Raw genomic sequence first — 14,852 nt, forward strand, 5'->3', positions numbered from 1 at the left:
GGTCAAGATAATTTTATCATTGACATCTCTGTAAATAATACTTCTATAGCCATCAAACAGAGAGGTGCAGGAATGAAAATGAAAATGAAACTCAAAAATAAAAAACAATAAGCAAACACCTCTAAACTCACCTGTGGACATGATCGGGGGAGGGAGACAATGGGTGAACCAGAAAAACACCTTGACGCGCGTTTCACCCTCACGGCTTTGTCAGGAGGTCCATCTAAGTTGAATATGCAGGACATGTCCAAGGAGTTGACTAACCAACGCAGTCATAGAAGCAACTTCTCCAGTATTTGAACACAATCTCTGCACGCCAGGATGCTATAACTGTCTCTGATTTATGTCCTTAAGCTGCAGCATCAGCTCTGCAACCTTTGCCTGTTCCACCCTTTGGGGATGCTAGTATATATCTTCCATTAGTGGCCTCTTTTTGAGAAGGTCCGGCAAGTTGCATTAAGTATAAATTGGCAGGTTGGGACCTTTCAGCTGCCCTGGATGAATTGATCTCACTGGCTACTCGCATACATCTTCCCTTCAGAAAATGCATCAGAGAATCTGCTCAAGAAAGAAGAACACCACAAGTGGTACCTCCTTTACAGAAAACTATGCTTCCTTCTTCCTCATCCCATCCTGTAGAGCTCATGCGGCTGGATAAAGTAAGCTGTCTAATGAGAAGCGCCAGCACAGATGCATCAGCAAATTGTGTCTTTTTTGTGGTGGTAAGGGTAATTTTGTTAGAAATTGTCCCCTCAAGTCAGGAAACTCCAGTGATTAGGGTCTATAGGAGAGACAACCCTAGATGAAGATGATTTCTCTCTGAAACTGACAATTCCTGTGGTCCTGTCCTGTTTTAATATCTTGTTCACTGAACTGGCCTTCCTGGACTCCAGTTCTGCTAGCAATTTCTTGTGTCATGCTTTAGTGATCTGGTACGTACCCACATTATGTCAGGGAAGGTCCTTAGATGTCTTTGACGTATTGTCTGTGATGTCTTACAGAAACAATTCTATCCTGTATGCTAAAAATGGAAAATAAATACAGCACCTACAGTACCATAGAATTTCAGTTGCAAAATCCAGATGTGCGCCCCTGTATGTTTTCCCTATATGGACTGCCCTGTATGCTAGAGTGTCTATGGATCTTCAGGTGGAAGTTCTACATTTAGAGATCTCTTTTATACAGTGGCTCACCCGTCTGGTTCCAATGGATTAAAGTCCTCTAACCAATAGCTTACCCACTGCCAAATATTATATACAAAAAATGTGTTACTATTGGTAGGCACACTTACATACAGGAATCTCAATCTATATATTCATAATGTACATCACATATTTATTATTCAAAATATTTAGAGTAATAAAACAATTCATGAATATGTAAGATAAGTAAAACGTGGATAAGGACAATTCATTAATGCATAAAGTCAAACTAATTTCCCAAATTTTAAATATTAGAAGCAATAAGCTTATGAGTACCCTTGTGTCAAATTGTCAGTGGTCTATGGGATTCCCACACTCACCTAGATCTTCATATATATAATCCCATAGAGCAGTGGCAATTACCCAACAATATAGATGTAGATAATACAGGTAATTAAGCAAATAGAAAAGAAACAATAAAAATATATATATATTTTTTTTAAATAGTCCCAAAATTAATCCATATTAGTCTTGTTAGTTTTATTAGTACATGATTGTTTCCCAGTATATAAAGATGGAAATAATATTATTGTATATTTGAAAAATTGTTCATAGAGGTCTACAGTATAAACGATACATATTCAGAGGAATACACGTGAGAGGTGCCAATGTTGCAGTTACAGTATAATGCAGAAATAATACCAGTATTTTGTAGCTGATATACTGCTAATATTTTGTTGCTGATGAATATGTATAATAAAGCAGATATATTTTGATTGTACTTATCTGCCTTCTGTATAGATTATTTGGCCATGGTGCGCTGCTGCCATGTGGCCTGGTGCTCTGGCATCCCACGTGGTAATTGCACACCCCCCATAAGTGTTGTCTGGCCTAGGTTGCTTGTACTCAATGGGATGTACCTCGGGGTCTCACATGGTGGCTCTCATCCTCCGCCACTTGCCAGCTATTTAATATCACCTCTCCTCAGAAAGTTATCAATCTCTGTTTCAAGCACTGGTGGATCCAGGGGGGGGGAAGCAATGGGTAAATTGCCCCCCCCCCCCTGCCCCCGAGAATATAGTGAGAGAGGGGGCGCTGCACCGTTCGCCCGCTGTGGCCCCGTTACCTTCTCCCGCGCTGTATGGTAATTGCTACTATTGGAACACCAGGGAGAAGTCTTCCCTGTTTCTACCTGGACGTTCTACACCCCTGATGCACCCCTGATGCACCCCTAGAGTAGAAACTCCCTAAAAGTGACCCCATCTAAGAAACTACACCCCTCAAGGTATTCAAAACTGATTTTACATACGTTGTTAACCTTTTAGGTTTTGCACAAGAGTTATTGGCAAATGGGGATGAAATTTGCGAATTTAATTTTTTTGCCTAATTTTCTATTTTAACCCATTTTTTCCACTAACAAAGCAACAATTAACAGCCAAACAAGACTGTATCTTTATTTCAGCTAGAATCAAGCCGGTACAAGCTGGCGCCGTTCTAATTAGGCCCGCCACCAAGTTCTGGCCCTGGGAACTGGAAGTCCGGAAGAGTTGGACCTCATCTCACGGGTTGCGGACAACTGCGGCGGTGCCAGTGACAGTCTGACAGACTGTGCCGCTCCCGAGACTAGGCTCTGGATCCGCCACTGGCTTTGAGTATATTTTCAGCATAGGTTTTGGATTTAGTCCAGCCTCTAAACGCTTCACCTGCGTCCGCAAAAGTCAACCTCATATCTTGGAGGATTTTAATGGTGACTCTCCATTTTTCATTGTTTATGCTCAGCATCTATGGATTTCTCTTCCCACTATCCTGAAGAAATATCCTGAGAACTTGCTGACAGCATCAAGGCAGCAGTCCTTCTTAGAAGATTCAGTCTTGACCAAAGGAGGGGAGGTGTAAGGAAGTGGGGCACTTCAATAACAGCAGTGATCAGTGGCCATTGGCATGCTACTGTTTCTTCTCAGTGGGCATGGCTATCACAGTAGTGCTGCTTTTCAACTCCATCCTGGCTGTGGCCTTCTCTTTCATATGCTGCACCTCATGTTTGTGCTGAGCTTGGTTCTGATGTCATATTTATGTTATTAGAATAGTTCTAGTACTGTGTTTATGTAATGGAATTGGTATGGCACTGTACCTTAAAAAAGAGATCATGGTCTATTATTAAAGCCATGCCTCTCAAACGGCCACTCCCATTTTTGTTGCCACCTTCTTCATGAGTATCACTCTGTGAAGGGCTTTCCCAGTTTGGCATCAATATTTTTTATTGTTTTATTACAAAAACAAATCCTAGGTTATCAGGCCACTGACTAAACATACAAACTCCCTAGTTATCAAGCTCTAGGGGTACTTTCCAGAATGTCAAACACATATTTGGGGGCATTTACTAGTGTTGTTGCACCAGAAAAATGGCTTAAAATTTGCTGAAAATAAAATTGATATTACTTGTGCCAAATATATCAAGTTCTTTCACCTTTTTTTGCTCTCTTGAAAGAATCAATTGCACCAGGAAAATGAGTCTGTACTCCAAAGTATGTCTGGCTAGCAAACTGGTGTATGTTATGCCTCATTTAAAGTAGTGAATAACAAAAAGAAGCAAATAGTAGTGTATATTAAAAAAAAAATATTAAGTGGTGTAAAAATTAAGTAGTGTCAAAATGAAACCTAGTATTACACATGTGATATTTGTAATTTTCATTAATGAAAGTCAAAATTCTGCACAGGGACAAATCAGGTTTTAGCAAGAGATGCAAAACAGGCATGAAATGTCATATTTCATATATGGAGTAATTTGTTGCAAATGGGGCTTAACCCCATAGGGACACAGCCTTTTTTCATCTTAAGGACCAGGCCATTTTTTGCAAATCTGACCAGTGTCACTTTAAGTGCTGATAACTTTAAAATGCTTTGACTTATCCAGGCCATTCTGAGATCGTTTTTTCGTCACATATTGTACTTCATGACACTGGTAAAATGAAGTAAAATTTTTTATTTATTTTTGCATAAAAAATACCTAATTTACCCAAAATTTTGAACAATTAGCAAATTTCAAAGTTTCAGTTTCTCTACTTCTGTAATACATAGTAATACCCCCAAAAATTGTGATGCCTTTACATTCCCCATATGTCTACTTCATGTTTGAATTATTTTGGGAATGATATTTTATTTTTTGGGGATGCTACAAGGCTTAGAAGTTTAGAAGCAAATCTTGAAATTTTTCTGAAATTTGCAAAAAAACTATTTTTAGGGACCACTACAGGTCTGAAGTCACTTTGCGAGGCTTACATAATAGAAACCACCCAAAAATGACCCTATCTAAGAAACTACACCCCTCAAGGTATATACGTTGTTAACCCTTTAGGTGTTGCACAAGAGTTATTGGCAAATGGGGATGAAATTTGAGAATTTTCCATTTTAACCAATTTTTCCACTAACAAAGCAAGGGTTAACAGCCAAACAAGACTGTACCTTTATTTCCCTGACTCTGCCGTTTACAGAAACCCCCAATATGTGGCCGTAAACTACTGTACGGCCACACAGCGGGGCATAGAATGAAAGGTGCGCCGTTTGGTTTTTGGAAGGCAGATTTTGCTGGACTGGTTTATTTACACTATGTCCCATTTGAAGCCCCCCTGATGCACCCCTAGAGTAGAAACTCCCTAAAAGTGACCCCATCTAAGAAACTACACCCCTCAAGGTATTCAAAACTGATTTTACATACGTTGTTAACCTTTTAGGTTTTGCACAAGAGTTATTGGCAAATGGGGATGAAATTTGCGAATTTAATTTTTTTGCCTAATTTTCTATTTTAACCCATTTTTTCCACTAACAAAGCAACAATTAACAGCCAAACAAGACTGTATCTTTATTTCCCTGACTCTGACGTTTACAGAAACACCCAATATGTGGCCATACACTACTCTATGGCCACACAGCGGGGCATAGAGGGAAAAGTGCACCGTTTGGTTTTTGGAGGGCTGATTTTTATGGACCGGTTTATTTACACCGTGTCATGTTTCAACCCCCCTGATGCACCCCTGGAGTAGAAACTTCCTAAAAGTGACCCCATCTAAGAAACTACACCCCTCAAGGTATTAAAAATGGATTTTACATACGTTGTTAACCCTTTAGGTGTTGCACAAGAGTTATTGGCAAATGGGGATGAAATTTGAGAATTTCATTTTTTTGCCTAATTTTCAATTTTAACCAATTTTTTCCACTAACAAAGCAAGGGTTAACAGCCAAACAAGACTGTATCTTTATTGCCCTGACTCTGCCATTTACAGAAACACCCAATATGTGGCCGTACACTACTCTACGGCCACACAGCGGGGCGTAGAGGGAAAGGTGCGCCGTTTGGTTTTTGGAGGGCTGATTTTTATTTACACCGTGTCCTGTTTCAACTCCCCTGATGCACCCCTGGAGTAGAACCTCCCTAAAAGTGACCCCATTTTGGACACTACGGGATAAGGTGGCATTCTTTTTGGGACTATTTTTAGGGTACATATGATTTTTGGTTGCTCTATATTACATTTTTGTGAGGCAAGGTTACCAAAAATTGAAATTCGGAAATTTCATCTCCATTTGCCATTAACTGTTGAGGAACACCTAAAGGGTTAATAAAGTTTGTATAATCAGTTTTGAATACCTTGAGGGGTGTAGTTTCTTATATGGGGTCACCTTTTTGGAGTTTTTACTCTAGGGGGCATCAGGGGGGCTTCAAAAGAGACATGGTGTCAATAATCAAAATCTGCCTTCCAGAAACCATGTGGATCCTTTCTTTTTGCGGCCTCCCTTTTACTGATACAGCAGTTTACGACCATAAATGTGGCATTTCTGTAAACTGCAGTATAAGGGTAATAAATATTAACTTTTGTTTGGTTGTTAACCCTTGTTTTGTTACCGGAGAAAACGTATTGAAATGGAAAAGTGCCCAAAATCGCGGTTTTGACACCGTTTTTTTTTTTTGGGCCATGTTAATCTGGGGGGTTAGGTCATGGGATATTTTTTCATAGAGGAGATTCTTATGGATGCGGCGATACCTAATAAGTACCTAATTTTTACTACATTATCCTTTTTGATACAAAAATATTTTTTTGTATCGCTAAAGTCTAAGTGTAATTTTATTTAATTTATCCGATTATCTTATGTGGGGGCTCCTTTTTTGTGGGATGAGCGGACGGTTTTATTGGCACTATTTTGGGGGCTATATGACTTTTTGATCGCTTGCTATTAAACTTTTTGTTATGTAAGGTGACAAAAAAAATATTTTTTTACAACTTTTTTTATTTATTTTTTACCATGTTAATCTAGGGGGTTGGGTCATGGGGTATTTTTATAGAGGATATTCTTCCGGACGCGGCGATACCTAATAAGTCTACATTTAATAAACTATTTTAGGTTTTTTGGGTGTCTCAAGTCTGAGAACCAGATGTCAGTGCTAAATTGACCTGCGGTTTTCTGTGATCGCCGACATGGGGGGGGGGGGGGGTCACAGGACCCCCTGGCGCATTTAGCCTAGGTGCCTGCTCAATGATTTGAGCAGGCACCGGGTTCCGATCACCGCCCGCCGGGCAGCGGTGATCGGAACCATACATGACATATCGGTACGTCATATGTCCTTAAGTACCAGGACATTATGACGTACTGGTACGTCATGTGTCCTTAAGAGGTTAAGACCAAAAAAAGTAGTTTTTAGTCTGAAATAAAATTTTATAATAAGTGTGCGCCAAATGATAAATAAGGCAGATGAAGCACAACTTTTGATTGTTGGAGTGATGGGTTTTTGGTGCTAATAACGACATTATTGATAAATCTCTCTCATTGTCCACAGCAGTTATCATAATGGCTCTTAGGCTGAAAATGCCTGACTTCTCCAGAAAGGAAGCCTTGTGTGAGCAACCCACATCTTATTTGAAGACCCCTCACATATGTCAACTAATGTGGCTAATTAATCAGCCCAAACTGAATGTCCTCACTATGAAGTGGAGTCTTCTATTTTCTTTTGGATCCAGAAACCCATTAACTTTTTTAGGCATTTTATACTAAAAATTGAAAAATAACACTTACACTATCTAGCAAAGCACCATTGTCAACATGGCAGATGATATGAAATGCACCACTAGTGTACATTATTTAATGTGTGCTGCCTTCTCATCCCTTGCTTCCGATTATATGTGCAGCAAGCCCCTGGAGAGCTAATGAAGAGGATAGGAGTAGTACCGACCCAGATGAGGTGTTATATCATGGTGTACTCCCTAAAGCAGTTTATCCCTGGGGATCAGTACAGTGGAAATATAGTTTGAATAATAAGGCCAAAAGTGAACCGTCTCTTTTTACTAAGTGCAAATTATAACTTATGGTACAACCAATAGCAGCAGATTCAAAGTGCAATCTCTGGCACCAGTTGAGGAGATATGTTTTTGATGTCTTCAAATGGTTGTTTGTGCTTAAAGGTGTCCACTGTCAAGTTCAGACTGGAACTTTAACTGGCTTAGTGGTGATTTTGGGTGAATGATGTCTGAGCTGTAGTCTCCCACCTTGCAGCAGTGTCTGAAATTCAGGATTCAGGATTCTGATTACTCTGTTGTCTTGTCTTTCAAGTGTTTTCTTGAGGTATGATTCAGTGGGTCTCTCTGGAGAATATTTACAAGGAGATGGAGCTCTGCAGTATGCTTCCTCTTCCTTCAAAGACTACACAGCAACTCCCCCTCCTGGCAAGATGCAGGATCGGCCCACTCCTATCAAGAGGCAAGGGTAGTTAGCCCAGTTCTTTCCAACCATTTGCCAACAATACCTCCTACTGGTGTGCACGGCCAAAACATAAAGTTACCATACAATACATAACTATATGCAATAAAACAATAATTGCAGTTACCCATACTGCATCTGTACTGGTAAAATGTACCAGGCCTGCTGGTAGTGCTGTCCATTTTTTCTTCCACTTTTCAACATGAACCTGCATCCTAGTAGCTGCAATACTATTATATACAGTAATATATATATATATATATATATATATATATGTGTGTGTGTATACAGTACAGACCAAAAGTCCAAAAGTTTGGACACACCTTCTCATTCAAAGAGTTTTCTTTATTTTCATGACTATGAAAATTGTAGATTCACACTGAATTATATACTTAACAAAAAAGTGTGAAACAACGGAAAATATGTCATATTCTAGGTTCTTCAAAGTAGCCACCTTTTGCTTTGATTACTGCTTTGCACACTCTTGGCATTCTCTTGATGAGTTTCAAGAGGTAGTCACCTGAAATGGTCTTCCAACAGTCTTGAAAGAGTTCCCAGAGATGCTTAGCACTTGTCGGCCCTTTTGCCTTCACTCAGCGGTCCAGCTCACCCCAAACCATCTCGATTGGGTTCAGGTCCGGTGACTGTGGAGGCCAGGTCATCTGGCGCAGCATCCCATCACTCTCCTTCATGGTCAAATAGCCCTTACACAGCCTGGAGGTGTGTTAGGGGTCATTGTCCTGTTGAAAAATAAATGATGGTCCAACTAAACGCAAACCGGATGGAATAGCATGCCGCTGCAAGATGCTGTGGTAGCCATGCTGGTTCAGTATGCCTTCAATTTTGAATAAATCCCCAACAGTGTCACCAGCAAAGCACCCCCACACCATCACAACTCCTCCTCCATGCTTCAGGGTGGGAACCAGGCATGTAGAGTCCATCCGTTCACCTTTTCTGCGTCGCACAAAGACACAGTGGTTGGAACCAAAGATCTCAAATTTGGACTCATCAGACCAAAGCACAGATTTTCACTGGTCTTCACAGGTCTAAGGTTCATTCCATGTGTTCTTTAGCACAAACAAGTCTCTTCTGCTTGTTGTCAGTCCTTAGCAGTGGTTTCCTAGCAGATATTCTTCCATGAAGGCCTGATTCACACAGTCTCCTCTTAACAGTTGTTCTAGAGATGTGTCTGCTGCTAGAACTCTGTGTGGCATTCACCTGGTCTCTAATCTGAGCTGCTGTTAACCTGCGATTTCTGAGGCTGGTGACTCGGATGAACTTATCCTCCGCAGCAGAGGTGACTCTTGGTCTTCCTTTCCTGGGGCGGTCCGCATGTGAGCCAGTTTCTTTGTAGCGCTTGATGGTTTTTGAGGACACTTTCAAAGTTTTTCCAATTTTTCAGACTGACTGACCTTCATTTCTTAAAGTAATAATGGCCACTCGTTTTTCTTTACTTAGCTGCTTTTTTCTTGCCATAATACAAATTCGAAACGTTTATTCAGTAGGACTATCAGCTGTGTATCCACCTGACTTCTCCACAACACAACTGATGGTCCCAACCCCATTTATAAGGCAAGAAATCCCACTTATTAAACCTGACAGGGCACACCTGTGAAGTGAAAACCATTTCAGGTGACTACCTCTTGAAGCTCATCAAGAGAATGCCAAGAGTGTGCAAAGCAGCAATCAAAGCAAAAGGTGGCTACTTTGAAGAACCTAGAATATGACATATTTTCAGTTGTTTCACACTTTTTTGTTATGTATATAATTCCACATGTGTTAATTCATAGTTTGGATGCCTTCAGTGTGAATCTACAATTTTCATAGTCATGAAAATAAAGAAAACTCTTTGAATGAGGTGTGTCCAAACTTTTGGTCTGTACTGTATATATATATATATATATATATATATATATATATGTATATTGTTCCCAACTTACACTTAAAAATACCTCTTTCTCTTATAGGATGTACAGGAAGTCTTGCAAAACAACTTGTATCTATATATAAGGAGTCAACAGTCACCATTATGGACCTGCCAAAAGTTGTGCAAGCAGCTAAGAAGCATTTTGTAACAGATAAGGAGCAGAAGATACATTTCCTTGAAGGTGCAGTATATAAAAGGAAGAAATACAGGAAGAGGATAACATCTCATATGCATGTATTGTTTTTCTTACTCTACATTCAGAGTGTATGGATACATACCATTAGGAATTGCTCCTAAACGAGGCCCTTTGGCCTTACATATGGGATAATGCAGGGATCTAACTGCACTTACTATTTTTTCCTGGGCGCCGCTCCGTTCGCCCGCTGTGGCCCCCATTGTATTATCCCGCCTGGTATGCTAAATAATACCATCGGAGCAATGAGGAGGAGACTGAGTCTTTCTCTGTGGGTGTCTTCTTCTCCCCTGGTTGTAGAGCTGTCCAATCGCAGCGGAGAGCGTCACAGCCAGGGGGAAAAAAAACTCACTACAGCCAGGGCAGAAGGAGACGCCCACTGAGAAAGACTCAGTCTTCTCCTCATTGCTCCGATGCAACTAATTAGCATACTAGGCGGGATAATACAATGGGAGCCACAGCGGGCGAACAGAGCGGCGCCTAGGAAAAATAGTATCCTGATACTTAGTTTATAATATCTGGACCCATGAAAGGTCCTCTTTAATGCAGTTTTCTAATATACATGCAATAAAAACATAAATGTGGCTAAGATATTATTTAAAACTATATTCATAGGTGTTGTACTGTATTTTTATATAAATAGTATATATATATATATATATATATATATTAATAACACATTGCGGAATCTGCACTGAAAGATAGGCTGTGTGTGCTTATTACCTTTTTCAAGTTATCAATCCATCATGTAGTGGTGGTATAAATAAACTATATGGATGAAAGTATTGCAACACATAAGCATTACAGAAGCTTTTATGACATCTCATCTTAAATCCATAAGCATTGATACAGCGTTGGTTCCCCTCTTTGCAGCTAAAACACTATTCACTCTTTTACAAGTTTTTTGTGGAATTTTTGCCTATTTATCCTGATGTTGGTTGTGAAGTCCTTGGTCACTATCTCCATTCTAGTTCATGCTAAAAGTGTTTAATGGGCTGAGGTCGAGGGCCAGTCAAATTCTTCACACCAGGGGGCGGAGTCTAGCGGCCGAGCCGGATGCAGGCTGTGTGAAGAGCTCCGTCGCTGACCAAGTCCTCCTGAGTGCTCTAAGCTATTATCACAGCTTCAAAATGGGAAAGTTCAGCAAGGAGAAGCCTAAAGAAACACTGGGGAAGCCGAAAACTGCGGCAAATCAGAGCGATTTGGACAGATTTGTCCGGAGGACAGACATGAGGTGTGAATCTAAGATGGTGCCGGCGCGCCTCGCGAACTCCGCGGAAGACAAGGACGCAGATTCAGAGCGTGAGGTAGACAGTGAGCAGGAACAACCTAATCCGGCTGATGACTTACCTCTCTCCAGGGCGTTTATGAAAGCTCTTCTACATGATCCGCTGGGTCCGATACGGCAGGATCTCTCTGAAATAAAGAAAGATATGCGACAATTAAACTCCAGAGTGGACGAAATAGAAGCCACGCAGAACACCATCACAGAGTTCGGCGGTCAAGTGTCCCACCTCCTGGAGAATGCGCAAGCCCATATTAACTATTTGTACTCCCTGGTAGAGGACCAGGACAACAGGGGTCGCCGCAACAACATAAGGCTGAAAGGTATACCGGAGTCGGTGACACAGGAATCCCTGCAACATGAGGTCATTCAGTTATTCATCCGCCTTATATCTTAGCAATTGAGTTTTCTAAAAACCGGGAGTGTTCTCTTGTCGGATTATGCTCCAGTTATCATCTCCTTCATTATACCAAATATGCCTAAGGCAGAAATTAGATGGATACTCAATAAGACTCTTTTGTGTAGCCCTCACATAGCAAAATTAGCCGGTCTGATAGAAGAATACTTCCGATTAAACTAGTCTACAGATATATCCCCTCAACGCTCATAAAACTATTACTTGATAGCTCTAGGTGCTTATATAAAAAAACTAAAACAGAAAAAAATTACAGAACTTACCTTAGAAATTTCCAGGCTGGAAAAACAACATAAAAGATCACCGAATACTGCTGCTTTGGCACATCTGGAAATCCTGAGATCTGTTTTAAAAAACATATTTAATGCTAATACAGCCAAACTCTTGCTCTCGACCCAATATAATACTATGCCCATGGCAATAAAGCCTCGAAGCTAATGTTTTCTTAACTTAAAAAAAGAAAAGCTGCATCCTACATATCTTGTACTAAATATCAGGACTTGCAGCTAGTCCACAAAACAGATCTCATAGCAGAACAATTTTGCAATTACTATAAACAGCTATATAATCTACGAAGTGATGTAACCTTCCGACCAGATAGACGTGAGGAAACAACACATACAATCATGGCTGAGTACGTTGAATTTGCCTGTTTAGCCAAACAGACCTCTTGGAAATGGACAGGATCCACAGAGCCCTCCGACCATTACCAAGACCGCAGGATCCCCCCAGGGACATCATATGCTGCATGTCCAACTTTACGGTGAAGGAGAGGATCATGACTGCCGCAAGAGCGAACAAGACAGCAGAAATTGAGGGATCTACAGTAGCGCTGTTTCAGGACTTATCACCCATGACCCTGAAGAAAAGAAGACACCTGAAACCGCTCCTGGATGTACTACATCAGAAGAAGATAACATACCGCTGGCTGCACCCGTTCAGACTTCTGATAAATACGCCACTTTGCAAACAAGTTGTCAGAAGCCATGCGGACTTATTGAGAATTTGCGAAGTCTTGGAAATACAAGAGCTGGACATTCTGGACTGGTGCCCGGCGCAGAATGTGTCTCATTTAACACCATGAAAAGAGAACTCATGGGTGCTGATTCTCATTTGATATGCAAGGCTGCCGAGCCTTTTTGATGCATCACTGTGGGGTCCCGTCAACCATGTGAGACAAGCATATACGAATTAGTACTCTGTTTCATCCCTCTTTCTCATCTCTTTTTTATTTTACACTGTTTCTATATCTCTACTATTTATTACCTTTTCCCAACATCTGCCATTTTCTTAATGTACTTTTCTTCCCTACCGCTGTAGTTATTGGGCCACTAAATATTAGGATTGTAGTGTGTAATAGTCAAATGTATGTATTGCTAAGACAGAGTTATGTGGTCAAAGACCACCATCTAGTGTCAGTGATAGAGAAGGCGGCCTGCTCCACTCTCTTAATCTCTTACGACTATAACCTCTCCCGATTATAGTTCTCTCTTCCTAATTCAACTGTCCTTTAGCTGTCCTTTAAGCTTTTCTTAATATAGAGTTCCTTAAAGCAATGCTTATTTTCCCACAATAGTGAGCTCATGGGTGCTTATGGTCATCCAAGATGGACACCTCCCCATCCACGTATGCCCACTAATGGTTTATTATGTTTTGTTAAGAATTGTAATATGTTTATTTGTTACGATTGTTTTCCGTACCCTCAACTTTTTATTGTAGGGTCCTTCCCTCCCCTACTTCCTTCCCTTCCACACTCTCATGTTGGTCTACTCCATATACTACTAGAACATGTATGGCAAACTGCACTACTCAAGTATTTGACCGAATATGGCTAATCTACATGTCTGTACGTTTAATGTTAAGAGGATGAATGCTCCTAAGTCAATCTGTCAGCATTTACATAAGTTAAAAGTTCAAGTAGCTCTATTGCAGGAGACCCATTTTTGAGCAAACCACATTCCTAGGTTGTCTCATTTACTTTATAATCAATGGTTCAACAACCCTTCCCCCACGACTGACTCTAAAGGGGTTAGTATTGCCTTTCATAAGAATACCTTATTTTCACATCATGATACGTTAAGAGACGATAATGGTAGATTCATTTTTGTGAAGGGTACAGTAGGCCCACAAATGTTCACTTTTAGCAATGTATATGTGCCGAACACTGGGCAAGCCACATGGCTCTTGGATGCCATCAATAAATTTGGAGACTTTGCAGAAGGCCTAGCCTTTCTAGGTGGCGACCTTAATGTTACTTTGGTGCCCCATTTAGACTCATCATCAGGTGCATCGTTATGTCAAAAATAGCTTTAAATGGAATAAATACCGCCTTGTCCTAATTGGGGCTAGTGGATACCTAGAGGGCCATGCACTCTACTGAAAAGGATTATACCTTTTACTCAGCAGCCCATCAGTCATACCACAGATTATATTTTCCTCCCCACGCAATATCTTAGCAATTGTGTTTTCTAAAAACCGGGAGTGTTCTCTTGTCGGATTATGCTCCAGTTATCATCTCCTTCATTATACCAAATATGCCTAAGGCAGAAATTAGATGGATACTCAATAAGACTCTTTTGTGTAGCCCTCACATAGCAAAATTAGCCGGTCTGATAGAAGAATACTTCCGATTAAACTAGTCTACAGATATATCCCCTCAACGCTCATAAAACTATCACTTGATAGCTCTAGGTGCTTATATAAAAAAACTAAAACAGAAAAAAATTACAGAACTTACCTTAGAAATTTCCAGGCTGGAAAAACAACATAAAAGATCACCGAATACTGCTGCTTTGGCACATCTGGAAATCCTGAGATCTGTTTTAAAAAACATATGTAATGCTAATACAGCCAAACTCTTGCTCTCAACCCAATATAATACTATGCCCATGGCAATAAAGCCTCGAAGCTAATGTTTTCTTAACTTAAAAAAAGAAAAGCTGCATCCTACATATCTTGTATTAAATATCAGGACTTGCAGCTAGTCCACAAAACAGATCTCATAGCAGAACAATTTTGCAATTACTATAAACAGCTATATAATCTACGAAGTGATGTAACCTTCCGACCAGATAGACGTGAGGAAACAACACATACAATCATGGCTGAGTACGTTGAATTTGCCTTCCCTGTCTACAGCCCAAGTA

At 40.4% G+C, this 14,852-nt stretch overlaps 1 protein-coding gene across 1 annotated transcript in view; it reads left to right on the forward strand.

Annotated features, from left to right (window-relative positions):
- Nucleotides 1–14,852, forward strand: part of LOC122935721 (acetylserotonin O-methyltransferase-like) — a 226,444-nt gene that overhangs the window by 90,804 nt on the left and 120,788 nt on the right. Inside the window, exon 6 of the mRNA XM_044291580.1 lies at nucleotides 9,854–9,994. Within this exon, the coding sequence (XP_044147515.1) occupies nucleotides 9,854–9,994 (141 nt within the window). The remainder of the gene's footprint in view (nucleotides 1–9,853; nucleotides 9,995–14,852) is intronic.

Source organism: Bufo gargarizans, chromosome 4 (assembly GCF_014858855.1).
Source record: "Bufo gargarizans isolate SCDJY-AF-19 chromosome 4, ASM1485885v1, whole genome shotgun sequence".
NCBI classification, from domain to species: domain Eukaryota; kingdom Metazoa; phylum Chordata; class Amphibia; order Anura; family Bufonidae; genus Bufo; species Bufo gargarizans.